Source organism: Hemiscyllium ocellatum, chromosome 10, assembly GCF_020745735.1.
Source record: "Hemiscyllium ocellatum isolate sHemOce1 chromosome 10, sHemOce1.pat.X.cur, whole genome shotgun sequence".
Lineage (NCBI taxonomy): Eukaryota > Metazoa > Chordata > Chondrichthyes > Orectolobiformes > Hemiscylliidae > Hemiscyllium > Hemiscyllium ocellatum.
Window position 1 is genome coordinate 23216298 of NC_083410.1, and position 15320 is coordinate 23231617.

A 15320-nucleotide genomic window follows, 5' to 3' on the forward strand; every position below is an offset into this window, starting at 1 on the left:
GATGATAACTTCTGAAGTATCTGGTCTGTATTTGTTGTTTTTCTGTAGACGCTGGTTTGAAGCTTTTCGTTAACTGTACGTTCAACTGTTACATCTAGGAATGGGAATCTGTCGTCATTCTCCTCTTTTGTGAAATGTATGCCTGTCAGGAAATTGTTGATGGTGTTGTATATTTCCTCCAATTTTTTATGTTTAGTGATGACAAAGTTGTTATCCATATAGCGGACCCAAAGTTTGAGTTGAATAGATGGGAGGGCAGCTTATTCCAGTCTCGGAATTACTGCTTCTGCTAAGAGCCCCGATATTGGTGATCCCATGGGCTTTCCGTTGACTTGTTTGTACATTTTGTTATTGAATGTGAAGTGGGTGGTGAGGCGCAGTCCACTAGCTTGAGGATGTTGTCTTTGCTGATGAGGTTGGTGCTGACTGGTAGTTGTGGTCCTGGTTTTCCTAGTAGTGATGCCAGTGTTTCTTTGGTCAGGTCTATATTAACTGATGTGAAAAGGGCTGTAACGTCAAAGGAGACCATTATTTCATCCTCTTTAATCTGGGTGTCTTCGGCCCAATAAGTCCACACTGACCCGCCGAAGCGCAACCCACCCATACCCCTACATTTACCCCTTACCTAACACTACGGGCAATTTAGCGTGGCCAATTCACCTGACCCGCACATCTTTGGACTGTGGGAGGAAACCGGAGCACCCGGAGGAAACCCACGCAGACACGGGGAGAATGTGCAAACTCCACACAGTCAGTCGCCTGAGTCGGGAATTGAACCCGGGTCTCAGGCGCTGTGAGGCAGCAGTGCTAACCACTGTGCCACCGTGCCGCCCATGTTCAGGAATTCTTGATGGAGTGGCATGAATCTTCAGTTAGGTGTTTTAATTTCTGGTGGAAATCCTTGGCGAGTCTGAATGCTGGTGTGCCAGGTAGAGAGACTATGGGTCTGAGGAGTCCCCAAGTTTGTGTATTTTTGGTAATCCATAGAAGCATGACTGGGACAACACACATCCTAGGACAGGTGAAACAAAGATGGCACGAGAATTCTTAGAAGCATGGCATTCTAACCAGAACTCCATCAAAAAACACTTCGACGTAGATCCCGTCTACCTTCCCTTGAAAGAAAGAACTGGAAACGACATCACCCACCTGAAGAAACCAAGGCCTATAAATAGAGAGGCGGGACATAGCACCAGCGCTTCACTGGAGACTCTCACTGATGATGTTGTTACCTATCATGGTGACAAAACATCTGAAAACAAACCTTCCAGCTCAGTGGGTTAACTTATATACATACACCTTGTGTCTTTCGTAACTAATCAATCTAGGTTTGTAACTTTGATTAGAGGATGACCTATTTAACTGCAAAACACAATTTTGTTTGATATGGTGTTGGTCCTCCTGATTACTCCTTTAGCAAAAGCAGCTCTCTGAAATTTAATCTTGTGGTGCACCTCAATATTCTGATTGTCTTATTGAAAATAGGGTAACACATACATGTGCTGAGGTCATGCTGCTTATTTATAACCATTGGAATCTAGTGTATAGGATCTCATTACTGTAGATAACTAATGCTTCTAATATGCTCTAACTTCTTTACATCCAAAAACCAGATAGTGTAATAAACATTTCTGTTGTAACTAGGAGCAGGATAATCCATATTCTACTCTACCGATAAAGAAGACTGATGCAAGTGGGACTGTAAGTCCGAGAAATTGTCCTTTTAAACTCTCTTTCTACTGCCTTCAAGTTATTACGCATAGTCTTAATAATGTTTGTTGATATTGCAGCATGCCAAGCCGACAACAGTTCCATTGGTAAGTACACAATTGTTTGTTTGCACCGTGTTTTGTAAATTTGATACTTTCCTTTAGCAGTTCTGTTACTTTGTCAAACTTGATTGCATTTTTTGAAGAAGAAACAAAGAGGATTGATGAGGGCAGAGCGGTAGATGTGATCTATATGGACTTCAGTAAGGCGTTCGACAAGATTCCCCATGGGAAACTGGTTAGCAAGGTTAGATCTCACAGAATACTAGCCATTTGGATACAGAACTGGCTCAAAGGTAGGAGACAGAGGGTGGTGGTGGAGGGTTGTTTTTCAGTGTGGAAGCCTTTGACCAATGGAGTGCCACAAGGATCGGTGCTGGGTCCTCTACCTTTTGTAATTTATATAAATGACTTGGATGCGAGCATAAGAGGTACAGTTAGTAAGTTTGCAGATGACACCAAAATTGGAGGTGTTGTGGACAGCGAAGAGGATTACCTCAGATTATAACAGGATCTTGATCAGATGGGCCAATGGGCTGAGAAGTGGCAGATGGAGTTTAATTAAGATAAATGCGAGGTGCTGCATTTTGGGAAAGCAAATCTTAGGACTTATACACTTAATATTAAGGTCCTAGGGACTGTTGCTGAACAAAGAGACCTTGGAGTGCAGGTTCATAGCTCCTTGAAAGTGGAGTCGCAGGTAGATAGGATAATGAAGAAGGCGTTTGGTATGCTTTCCTTTATTGGTCAGAATATTGAGTACAGGAGTTGGGAGGTCATGTTGCGGCTGTACAGGACATTAGTTAGGCCACTGTTGGAATATTGTGTGCAATTCTGGTCTCCTTCCTGTCAGAAAGATGTTGTGAAACTTGAAAGGGTTCAGAAAAGATTTACAAGGATGTTGCCAGGGTTGGAGAGGGAGAGCTATAGGGAGAGGCTGAACTGGCTGGGGCTGTTTTCCCTGGAGCTGAGGGCTGACCTTATAGAGGTTTACAAAATTTATGAGGGGCATGGATAGGATAAATAGACAAAGTCTTTTCCTTGGGTTGGAGAGTCCAGAACCAGAGGGCATAGGTCTAGGGTGAGAGGGGAAAGGTATAAAAGAGACCTAAGGGGTAATGTTTTCACACCGAGGGTGATAAGGGTATGGAATGAGCTGCCAGAGGAAGTGGTGGAGGCTGGTGCAGTTGCAACATTTAAAAGGATGGGTATATGAATAGGAAGGGTTTGGAGGGATATGGGCCGGATGCTGGCAGGTGGGACTAGATTGGGTTGGGATATTTGGTCGGCATGGACGGGTTGGACCGAAGTGTCTGTTTCTGTGCTGTACATCTCTATGACGGTGAATATTTTAAACCAACTCCATTCTCAGCTGCTGTGCAAAAACAAACAGGATGCCTCCACCGTTGTAACTTGATAAATCCACCAAACAGAACATGATAATACTTCAATATCCAAGCACAAGTAAGTGTTTCCAGAGATAGTATGTTTCAGTAACATTTTCCCCTCATTTCATTCCCCCCCCCCCCCCCCCCCCACCTTTTTCACCTCATCCCCACCCTTGCCTCTTCCTTTCACTTTCAGAATTATTTACTTTTCTCAAATTTTCTGACCAGGCTTGAAGGGGTGGACAAAATATAGAAAGCAGCTGAAAGGCTTAGGTTGTTAATATTTCTCTGTTTTTAATACTTAGAAACATTAGAAACCAAGACCTATAAATAGAGAGGCGGGACATACCACCAGCACTTCACTGGAAACTCTCACTGATGATGTTACCCAGTCATAGTGATAAACGTCTGAAAACAAACATTCCAGCCCAGCGAGCTAACTTACATATTATCAACCTGAGGTACAAATCTTCTCCAAAATCGCTAATTTGGAAGATATTTTGTTTTAGGCTGTTCCTTATATGGGTCAGATTAAGGATGGATTATGCCCTGGTCGAACAATCACTCTTCAAGGCAAAGTCAATAGGAACCCAGACAGGTAATTTAGTTTTATAATTGTTACAAACTGCATTTTATAAGACTATAAGATGTAGGGGTGTTTAGCCTATCAGGTCTGCCCCATCATTCAATGAGATCGTGGCAGATCTGACCATCCTTAACTCCACTTTCTGGCCTTTTCCTCCTAATGTTTTCATTTCCTTACTGATTAAAGATCTCTCAATCTCAGCCTTGGAGGCACATAGTCACCAAACCTCAGCAGCAAACAATTTCACAGATTCGCTACTCTCCAAGAGTAGAAATTTCTCTTCACCTCTTAAATGGACAAACCCTTATTCTGAGATTATGTTGTCTGGTCCTAGGCTCTCCCACAAGTGGAAACAACCTTTTTAAGACCATAAGACATAGGAGTGGAAGTAAGGCCATTCGGCCCATCGAGTCCACTCTGCCATTCAATCATGGCTGATGGACATTTCAACTCCACGTACCCGCATTCTCCCCGTAGCCCTTAATTCCTTGTGATATCAAGAATTTATCAATCTCTGCCTTGAAGACATTTAATGATTACATTACATTACTTACAGTGTGGAAACAGGCCCTTCGGCCCAACAAGTCCACACCGACCCGCCAAAGTGCACCCACCCAGACCCATTCCCCTACATTTACCCTAACACCAAGGGCTATTTTAGCATGGCCAATTCACCTAACCTGCACATTTTTGGACTGTGGGAGGAAACCGGAGCACCCGGAGGAAACCCACGTAGACACAGGGAGAATGTGCAAACTCCACACAGTCAGTCGCCTCAGGCGGGAATTGAACTCGGGTCTCTGGCGCTGCTAACCACTGTACCACCGTGCCGCCCACCTATGAGGTGCTGGTATCTGGTCAATACGGATGAATTGGACCAAAGGGTCTGTTTCTGCGCTCTATGACTCTATTATCATAAAAATGTAAGTAACAGACCAATAAAGAAGAGTGATAATTAACAAAATAAAATTAAAAATAGATCACACTGGCAGCACTTTCCGTTCAGGATTACAGGTTGTACCTCCTTTATCCAGCACATATTAGTCTGGGACCACATTTCTTCTGGTTTAAGACACGTTCCATAGTTCATTCTTTATAGGGTGATTTTGAAATTCATAGTAAAAAGTTAGAACTCAGTAACAAGTAGTTTATTGCTAGTTAGAGGAAATAGTTGTTAATTACTGACAAGGTTTACTGCTAATTACAGACTGGGTTTACTCGCTAGTATCCTGGTGTGATCTTCTTCCCCACTGACACTCTCAGAACTCCACTATGAGGTGTTAGTATTCTGAAACCCTTCCTTAAAGTTGTCTTTTTTCAATACCAACACCTCATCCTCTTTGGAAATGCCAGAAGCAAAGGGACTGCACAGGTCAAGATTATGGGGATTATATTGGACACATGACCTTCCAATGGCCTGGCAACACTCCCCTCCTGGCAAAGTCTAGATCCCAAGGCTGCTGGATAACAGAGGTGCAACCTATCGTAAATTAATGCATTCCAGTGATCTATGGTATCACTGAAACAACAAGAAATGCTAGAAATACTCAGGCTGTCAATGTAACATTAACTCTATTTTCCTCTTCACAAGTTGATGACCATTCATTTAAACATTTATTTGGTTTGAGCCAACACTTTAAAAAATATATATTTCTTCCACAGCCGAAGCCCTCTGACAATGTTTCTATGCTTGACAGATAATATGCTTGTCTAAAGTTTGTTTCAAATCATCATAATCTCTAAATAAGTTATCGAGACCTCTATGCGTGACATTTTAGATTATTTTTAATCATTACACACATGAAGCAATTTCAGATTCTTCTCATTAGAAATTAAATTTGTTGCTAACTAGACATTTGAAATTCCCAAATAAATTGTTCAGTCAGGAATTAGCTTGATAATATACTGTCGTAAGTAATGCAAAAAACAAAATTGCTCTTATTTAAGTTAAATAGATGGTGGACTGACACATTGTAGTAGAACTCGGAATGGGCAATATGGGATTCCATAGGAAACATGGCATAGAAACAAACCACTGGACCCAACTGGTCCACATCAAGAACTATTCTGGTACTGTTGAAGAAAAAAGTTATGCTGTTGAAGGTTTTCATCAGGATATGTGGAATAATAGCAAATTTGAAAGGGAGCAATAATTTATACTGCATGAGAAAGAATAATGTGACATTGAGAGACCCACTGACAACCTTTGCGTTTCATAGTAATTCATACCATATCTAGTATCATTCAGTTGTGTATTCTGCAAACTAATGAATGGGCTTAAGTCAGACCACCACTTTTGAATTTCAACATTGCCCACTATCACTAAATCACCCTGGAAGGGAAAGTATCTCAAAAATTTGAGCAACAGTCAGAGCTAGCCATGTCATGCTGTGGCAACATGAATGGTATTTTCCATTAATAGGATGCTGCCATCAAAACAAAAAGATGTTTCCCCCTACCACACAACTGAGTAACGAGGTAAATGAAGTTCAGGGCCACTGCAAAAGAATTGACTTACCAACCAACCAGCGCCATTTTCTCATGTAATAATGATGGTTGCTCCCTTTTATTGCCCCCTTTCTTACACCTGTCTTGATGAGTACCAGATGAAAATCTTTGACAGCATCTCTCTGTTTCTAAGTAATATTCAAGTTTTGTGATATCCACCAACTGTTTATGTTTTTGTCTTTTCTCATCTCAATCCACCAACGTAACCCTGCCTCCCTTTCTAGTTCATATGTTTGTCTAGCTTCTCTTTAAATGTACCTATACTATTCGCTTCAAACCACTGGCTGTAACAACAAGTTTCACATCCTCACCTCTTTTTTTTTTGCTCCGGCCTCCACTGCACTCCGCAGCAATGAATTCCACAGGCCCACCACTCTCTGGCTGAAGAAATGTCTCCACATTTCTGTTCTGAATTGACCCCCTGTAATTCTAAGGCTGTGTCCATGGGTCCTAGTCTCCTCGCCTAACAGAAACAATTTCCTAGCGTCCACCCTTTCCAAGCCATCTTGTAAGTTTCTATTAAGTCTCCCCTTAATCTTCTAAACTCCAATGAATACAACCCCAGGATCCTCAGCCGTTCCTTGTATGTTAGACCAACCATTCCAGGGATCATCCGTGTGAATCTCCACTGGACACGCTCCAGTGCCAGTATGTCCTTCCTGAGGTGTGGGGACCAAAACTGGACACAATACTCCAAATGGGGCCTAACCAGAGCTTTATAAAGTCTCAGTAGCACAACAGTGCTTTTATATTCCAACCCTCTTGAGATAAATGACAACATTGCATTCACATTCTTAATTACGGACTCAACCTGCATGTTTACCTTTAGAGAATCCTCGACTAGCACTCCCAGATCCCTTTGTACTTTGGCTTTACGAATTTTCTCACCGTTTAGAAAGTAGTCCATGCTTTTATTCTTTTTTCCAAAGTGCAAGACCTCGCATTTGCTCACGTTGAATTCCATCAGCCATTTCCTGGACCCTGTCCCTGCATGCACCCTGTCAAGTTCCTTTAGAATTTTGTATATTTCAATAAGGTCACCTTTCATTTTTCTAAACTCCAATGATTATATACCTAACCTATTCAATATCCCCTCTTCAGACAGTCTCTTCATACCTGGTGAACCTACTCAGGTCTGTTTTGTAACATAGTAAGACTTATAGGTCATTCAGCCCCTGGAACCTGCCCCACCATTCAATAATGGTTGAAAATGTGTTGCTGGTTAAAGCACAGCAGGTTAGGCAGCATCCAAGGAATAGGAAATTTGACGTTTCGGGCATAAGCCCTTCATCAGGAATCCTGATGAAGGGCCTATGCCCGAAACGTTGAATTTCCTATTCCTTGGATGCTGCCTAACCTGCTGTGCTTTAACCAGCAACACATTTTCAACTGTGATCTCCAGCATCTGCAGACCTCATTTTTTACCCACCATTCAATAATGTCATGCCTGATCTGTGGCCTAACTCCATATGCCAATCTTGGATCAATATCCCTTGCTACCCTTGTTTAATAAAAGATTGAGTGTCAGATTTAAATTTAACAATCGAATTAGAATCGACCACCATTTGAAGAAGAGAGTTTCAAACCCCCACTACTCTTTGCATGTGGAAGTGCTTTCTAACATCTCTCCTGAATGGTCTGGCTCTAATTCCTGCCCCCCTGATTAGATCACCCCTTAATCTTCTAAATTCTGGACCATAAAGGCCTAATTTGTTTAATCTGACTTTACAACTTAACCCCTTAAGTCCAGGTATCATTCTTATAAACCTGCATGGAACTCGCTCCGGGTTAAAACATCCTTCCTAAGGTAAGGTGCCCAGATTTGTTCACAGTACTCCAAATGGGATCCGATTAGGGTTTTGTATAACTACAGCATAACGTCTACATCCTTCTCCTCCAGCCTTTTAGGTATGAATCAGCCTTTTTGACTACTTTGTGCACCAGTTCCTGGTACTTTGTAGAGCTATGCTACTGAACCCCCAAATCTTGTTGGGCATCAACTGTATTTAACTTTATACCTTCTGAACAATACCTGACCTACCCTTTCTTTTTTGGTCCAAAATGGATAACCTCACACTTACTTCCATTAAAATCCATTTGCCACAGCTCTGTGCATTCACCTCATCTATCAGTTGTCATTACATGATGTCATTAACATTGTCCATGATGCTGCCCAATCTTGTGCTGTCAGCAAATTTGACTATTTGACGCAAAAATGGAGTCTTCATCAGAGTCACTGTACTCAAAGTTATTCTGTTTTCTTCCCATAGATGTTACTGGATCTGCTACAATTTCTGTTTTTGTTTCAGATCTCCTGCATCCACAGTTCTTTGTTTTATTTTGAATATTTGGCACTTAATGCCATTATTCAAGTCATTAATGAATAATTGAAACCCCAACACAGATCTCTGCAGGACACCACTAGTCATATCCTGCCAATTTGAGTACTTAGCTATTGTTCCAACTCTCTTGTCACTCAACCAATTTACTATCCATGTCAGTAATCCAGACCTTAACCAACTGTCTTCTGTGGGACTTCATCAAAAGCCATCATGAAGTCAACATAAACAACATCTATCAACTTACCTCTGTCCATCACCTTTGTCATTTCTTGAAAAACTTCGAGGTTTGTCAGGCATAACCTACCATTCATTAATCCATGCTGTCTATAAATAACTGAAAAGTTTTGAGTTGATTCTAGACTCCAATAATTTCCCCACCATATTTGTCAGGCTAACAGGCCTGTAATTTCCTTGTTTCCCTCTGCTTTCCTTTAAGAGTGGAGTGATATGAGCAACTTTTAAATCCAGAGGTATAACTCCATGGTCAAGGAAACTCTGCCAATGTCCCAACTATAATCTTTCAATGTGTTCTCCTATCTTCTTTAAAATCATGAATGGAAACCACCAGGTCCTCGGAATTTGTCACTCTAAAGTTCCAATGAAAATTAGATTACTTAGTGTGGAAACAGGCCCTTTGGCCCAACAAGTCCACACCGACCCGCCGAAGCGCAACCCACCCACACCCCTCCATTTACCCCTTAGCTAACACTATGGGCAATTTAGCATGGCCAATTCACCTGACCTGCACATCTTTGGACTGTGGGAGGAAACCGGAGCACCCGGAGGAAACCCACGCAGACACGGGGAGAACGTGCAAACTCCACACAGTCTGTCGCCTGAGTCGGGAATTGAACCCGGGTCTCAGGCGCTGTGAGGCAGCAGTGCTAACCACTGTGCCACCGTGCCGCCCAATTATTGATGATTTCCCCATTATTGATGATTTACTTCAGGGTAATTTTATTTAGACTGTTACTGAGCCTCTGTTAATTTCTTTGGATTTTCCTGCAAGCTATTTTCCTTTTCCGCTCTGAACACCGAAACAATAAAATCATTCAGCATGTCTGCCATTTTCCCCATGATCATCGACAGTATCCCTACTCACAGCCTACAATGGCCCACTTGTACTCTTAACCAGCTGTTTTCCATTTATATAACTATGACATTTCTTTTTATTGTCTTTTATGTCTCTTGCAAGTTACCTTTTGTAATCCTTTATAGCCACTCTTATGAACTGCATTGTGGCCCTTTATTGCTCTTTGCATTTGTCCCATTCTGTATTGTCCTTGGTGTTTTTATAAGCCCTTCCTTTTTAATTTTATGCTGTCCCATAATCTCCTTAGATGTCCTTGACTGTTTTGTTTTGTGAGGTGGAGCTTTTCCTTCTCATGGGTACAAACTGCTTCTGAAATATTGTCATGTTTCTTTGAATACTCATCGCTGTTCCTTGGTTATTTTACCTATTAGTAGAGCTTCCCAGTTTACTGTGGGCAGTCTTTGCCTCATCCTATTAAAGCCTGCCTTAATTAAATCCAAAATTCTCATTTCTAATTTTTGATTGTGTTTTACAATCACTTCATGAACCTGGATCATGTAATGATCATTATTTGACAAATGTTCATGAACAATTAGGTCACTAATTAATTGAGACTCATTGCTCATTACTAGATCCAATGTTGCTTGTCACCCTGTCACATCCAAGACATATCGCTGTAGTAACTATCCCGGACACACTCTAGAAATTCATAACCTTTCTGGCAAGTGTTTGTCTCCTCCAGTCTATGTTAAGATTAAAATTCCTAATTAGTACTTCTCTGCCTTTGCCCCATACTTGCTTAATTCAGTATTTAAACAGTCTCACACTTCTGAGCTGCTATCAGGTGGTCTGTGATTTTAGTTTCTTTATGGTTCGTCAGTTCAGCACATAAGGTCTCCACTGGGTGCTTAGCCCTCAATATATCCTCTTCATCATAGAAGTGATTCTTTTTCGAATCAGTAATGCTACTCCAACCCTTAAACCTCCCGTAAATCTGTTAACTTGGTACATTTAATTCCTGACTCTGTAATGGCTACTATCATAGTTTGCAGTTTGAATCTGATTTAACATAAACCTCTCATCATTAAATGAGTAGTGAACTAATAATTGTTCAGTCTTTTACAAAACAAAGTGATAACCCTCTGTTAAAGCAGCAGCATCTCTCTCACTCTCCCGTAAACCTTATAACATGGTATATTTAATACCTGTCTCTGTAATGGCTACTATCATAGTTTCCAGTTTGAATCTGAGTTAACATAAACCTCTCATTATTAAATGAGTGTTGGACTAATAATTGTTCAGTCTTTTACAAAATAAAAAGTGACAAAATGCAGCATATGCCTGCTCAACAGCACCCGTGTGCATCTAATACATAATGAAAAATAACTAAATAAGAAATTGATGTTTGACTTTATAAATCATTTCAAATTATAAAAATTACAGCTGAATTGTGTTACATGATGGGACATTGGGCAACAATAATGAAAACAGTTTTCATACTGTTTGTTACAGTAGAACCTCGATTATCCAAACATCCGAATTTTGGATTATCCAAACAAGATCTCAAGGTCTCATAAAAATTCAGGATTCAGTTATCAGTTAAACGGCATTATGGCATGCATTTCCTGATAATCGGCACTCAAATTACCACTATCAGATCAGTTATCCGAACAAAATATTCGTTCGGATAATCGAAGTTGTACTGTACTTAATTTATTGTTTTTGGAGAAGGTGTGTAAATGAATTAGGCTTAATATTAAAATTTTAAAGACATTAAAATTTTAAGACCTTCCTGCAAAATATCAACAGCTCCATATCGAATTCTAAATTACATTTTAAGATCAAGGAAAATACCTTTTTGAAGTATCCTTGTAGAGCGACAGGATGATAAATATCAAATGTCCTTTCAGTATATGAGTTAAAGACCTATCAACATAAGGTCCTGATACTGGGGTTGAGATTTAATCTTGTTGCAACTCTGTATTAAATTTTAACTTAAGTCCATTGTTTAATTTGTACCATGTCTAAACCCAAAGTACTAGTAAAGATGTAAATCCTGAAAAGAAACAGCTGTATTGTAAATGTAAATATCTTCCAGGTTTGCTATTAATCTCTGTGTGAGTGATTCCACCGACATCCCATTGCACCTGGCACCTCGGTTCAAAGAAAAAGCTTTCGTTCGAAACTCTTTTCTCTATCAAAGCTGGGGTGAAGAGGAGAGGAAGATAGACTGTTTTCCATTTAACCCAGAGGCATACTTTGAGGTACTTTGTAGAGTCCAGAAATAAATTGGAGACATTTCTGAAGATCTTCGTATCAGCAGTACTCAACCTTATTATTTTTCTGTTAGTTGTTTCAAATAATATGTATAAATTGGTTTTATAACTAAGGTGTAAATAACAACTCTTTATATAGAAGCTTGGGTTGGGGGGCGGGGTGGGCGGGGGTGGTGGTGGCAGCATGGAGAGGAAAGGGATGGTGATCGTCCAGTGGCATTGTCACTAAACTATTAGATCAAGGACCAAGATGAAGCTCAATCCCTACTGAGAGATGGTAGAATTGAAGAATCTGATGACTGTGCAACCATGTTGATTGTCAGAAAAATCCAACTGGTTCACTGATATCCTTTAAAGGAGGAAACTGCTATCCTTACCTGGCCTGGCTTAGCTTATGTATGACTCCAGACCCACTCCAATCTGGCTGACTCTTAACTAGCCTTTGGGTAATTAGGATAGACAGTAAATGCTGCCCAGTCCATATGAAAGAATAAATTAAATTTTAAGATCCTTGTCTTTTTAGACAACAGTATTCACATAATTTAAATTCAACCTAGATCCATGGTGAGTGACATTTGCCATGCCATTTTATGTGGTGGCCAAATTATCTTTGGATTTTCTCATAAATGCACTCATTTATGGGAAAACACATGGAATGAAATACCGAAGATCATTATGGTTAGTGTGCTAGAAGTGATGTAATGTCCTATTATTTCAAAGTGGTGGTGGTGACATTAATGTACTTGGGAAAATTAAATGATGCTCAGAGGGTTTGTGTCTCAACTTTATAAAAGATATTCAGTAGATTTTTGTAAACCTGAAGACAAAGTTGCTTTGCTTTATAGTGGTGCAGAAAAGGAGTTGAACGGGTTTGCTGTTTGGTTAATGTATTTGTGTACTCTTTTTGTGATTGTGTTCCAGATTATCATTTATTGTAGTTCTGACTGTTTCAAGATTGCTGTGAATGGAGAGCATTTAATGGAATATAAACACCGGTTTACTGATTTGAGCAAAATTGACATGTTGGAAGTAGATGGAAATATCCAGCTGTTTGAAGTACAGACTTGGTAGGTGGAGAGAAGCTGCTGACCAAAATTAACACTCATGCCGGGATAATAATTGGGTGCGTAACCTATCGAATTCTGTTTCTAATTATAGAGAATACGTGATCAAATCAAGAAGAAAATAATTTCTTGGGGATTGTTGCATGATGTTTGAAGATCTGGATTTTGTTTTGGAATTGCTTTGTTGAATTCATTTAAATCTCAGTGCTCAAGTAAAAGAATTTTGAGGGTAGCATCAATTCTATAGAACCACCTCCAACCTCTCCCACGTCATGACTTAAATCATTTTGAATGCTAAATGGTTTCGAGTGCATAAATAATTTTGCTTTGGAGTTCAAATGGTGTTTAAATATATATTTTTTAAAGGCTGCAATGTGTTAAAATAGTTTGCTAATGTCCTAAATCCTATCCTGCAAAACAAAGTCAGACTGTTAATTAAACTGAGCACTTCTTTTTCTAACTTTGCATATCCTTTGATGCTGAGTAATGTTGGCTTTAGTTTTCATTGTTGAAAATCCTGAACACACTTTGACAAAGCCTATAAGTCAGATAGAATACTCAGACTAACGTGCAAACATGAATAATCAATTAAAACTATGGTATTCCACAAATGTGCTAGATGGAAGTATTATTCATAAAAAGCAATTACGTTTTGGTTTTCTCAGGCTGTTTTAACAACCTGTTTTCACAAATTATTGTAGGATTCTGAGCAGTGTTACAAAATCATTTGGTTCATTTGGCTAGCCTGCACAACCTGGACACAAAAGGCAATATGATGTTCAACATATTTTGGGTTGCAAAGTTTAATTTGCATTTTTGATCTTGAGGGGCAGAAAATGCACCCCATTATTTGAATTAGGAGTTAGATTGATGATCTTTACCCAGCAGCAAGAATGTTGTCATCTGGTTGCTGTTATTGTTGCACATGGATTTCTATGATATATTCTGTTTCTTTCTGGGCTAATGAACAATACACTTGGTAGCTAAATGAGAAACTTCTCACTGCCAACAAAATTGACATTCTATTCCAGTGCCAGGTGTATTGCATTGTCTCTGTCGCTTGTGTTTACATATGATAAACATATACATGTTAATTTTCCCTGAAGTTTATTTTTTTGGGGGCAGTGGGTCAATGCAGACATTTGAAAAAGTCCATTTATGCATTGGCTATTTAATTACTGTAAATTAACATATTTGCTTTTGTACTCTACTAATGTACATAATTTATATGAAGACAAAACTCTGCAAGTCTTGCGCACAATATTTACTTAAAATCTGTACTGTATTAAAAAAATAAAGTTCATATTTTCAACACACTGAAGTATATTTTGTAGTTTAGTTATAATGCCACTTTTTTTCTTTAGATTCTAGATTAAGCAGTTGAAATAGATTCAGGTTGGAGCTTCTGATGTGAACACTATCTGCATTAAAAGACCATTTTCATAGAATACTGAACGGAGGCTATTTGGCCAGTTTGGGCTCCTATAATCTTTCCCATTATACTTACTGTCCTTTCTCTTTTTCTATAGACATACAGCTATTTATCTAATTTCATTCTTAAAATTACTGAATCTGCTTTCATCCCAGGTCTTTGTAGAAAATGTTCGTTTACATCTCAGTCATCTTTATGGAATTCTATTTGGTTCTTTCGGGAAGGAAATTGGCATTCTTAATGATTTGACGTACACAAAGTCTAGAATAACAGTAATGTGGTTGATTCACAGGGAGTTAGGGATGGACAACAAACCAGTAAAACCCATATCCCATGGAAAAAACTTGATTGTGAGCCCCCACTTACATTCTTTATGTTGAACAATAAAGATAGTACTATTCTTGAGAGCACATTGACATAAATACAAGACAGATTACCTTGTACAGCTATAAATAAAACACAGTAATCATAGTATTATTAAACAATAAACACTATTTTAAAGTTCTGAAGACAGTTCTTGTCTTCTCATCAGCCAGTCTGTCATGAACTCAGACTCCGTGTGGCATCAAACCACATGATAAAAGAATAACAGCAGCAGCAATTTCTCTTTAGTGTAAACATCAGTTACCTCCCTTTTGAATCTTCATGATCCTCAGCTATCACCCAGCCAGCAGACTCCAAGCACAGATCGCATGAACCCTTTTTCACTCTACATTTGAAGAGTTCCAAACTATAACCTTTTGACAATTTTCATCACCATTTAAAGCAATGCATTCCAGAGTATCAATTGCTGCATTATATATTAAAAAAGTCCCATTTTGCTTCTTGTTCACTTTAATTACCTTGGTGACATGATAGCTCAATGCTTTGCACTACCATCCGTCTGTGCCAGAGACCCAGGTTCAACTCCAGCCTTGGGTGA

General features: G+C 39.5%; 1 protein-coding gene across 2 annotated transcripts in view; it reads left to right on the forward strand.

Annotated features, from left to right (window-relative positions):
* The window catches only part of LOC132819691 (galectin-8-like), a 28829-nt gene extending 14570 nt beyond the window's left edge, over positions 1-14259 (forward strand). The window contains exons 5-10 of one of the 2 annotated variants that reach the window (XM_060831350.1): positions 1645-1701; positions 1791-1817; positions 3667-3755; positions 11725-11890; positions 12824-12969; positions 13061-14259. In XM_060831350.1, coding sequence (XP_060687333.1) covers positions 1645-1701; positions 1791-1817; positions 3667-3755; positions 11725-11890; positions 12824-12969; position 13061 — 486 coding nt within the window. In that variant the 3' untranslated portion in view covers positions 13062-14259. Of the gene's footprint in view, positions 1-1644; positions 1702-1790; positions 1818-3666; positions 3756-11724; positions 11891-12823 lie in introns of both variants that reach the window. The other variant, XM_060831349.1, reaches the window with a different exon arrangement.
* The last annotated feature ends 1061 nt before the right edge of the window (positions 14260-15320 follow it).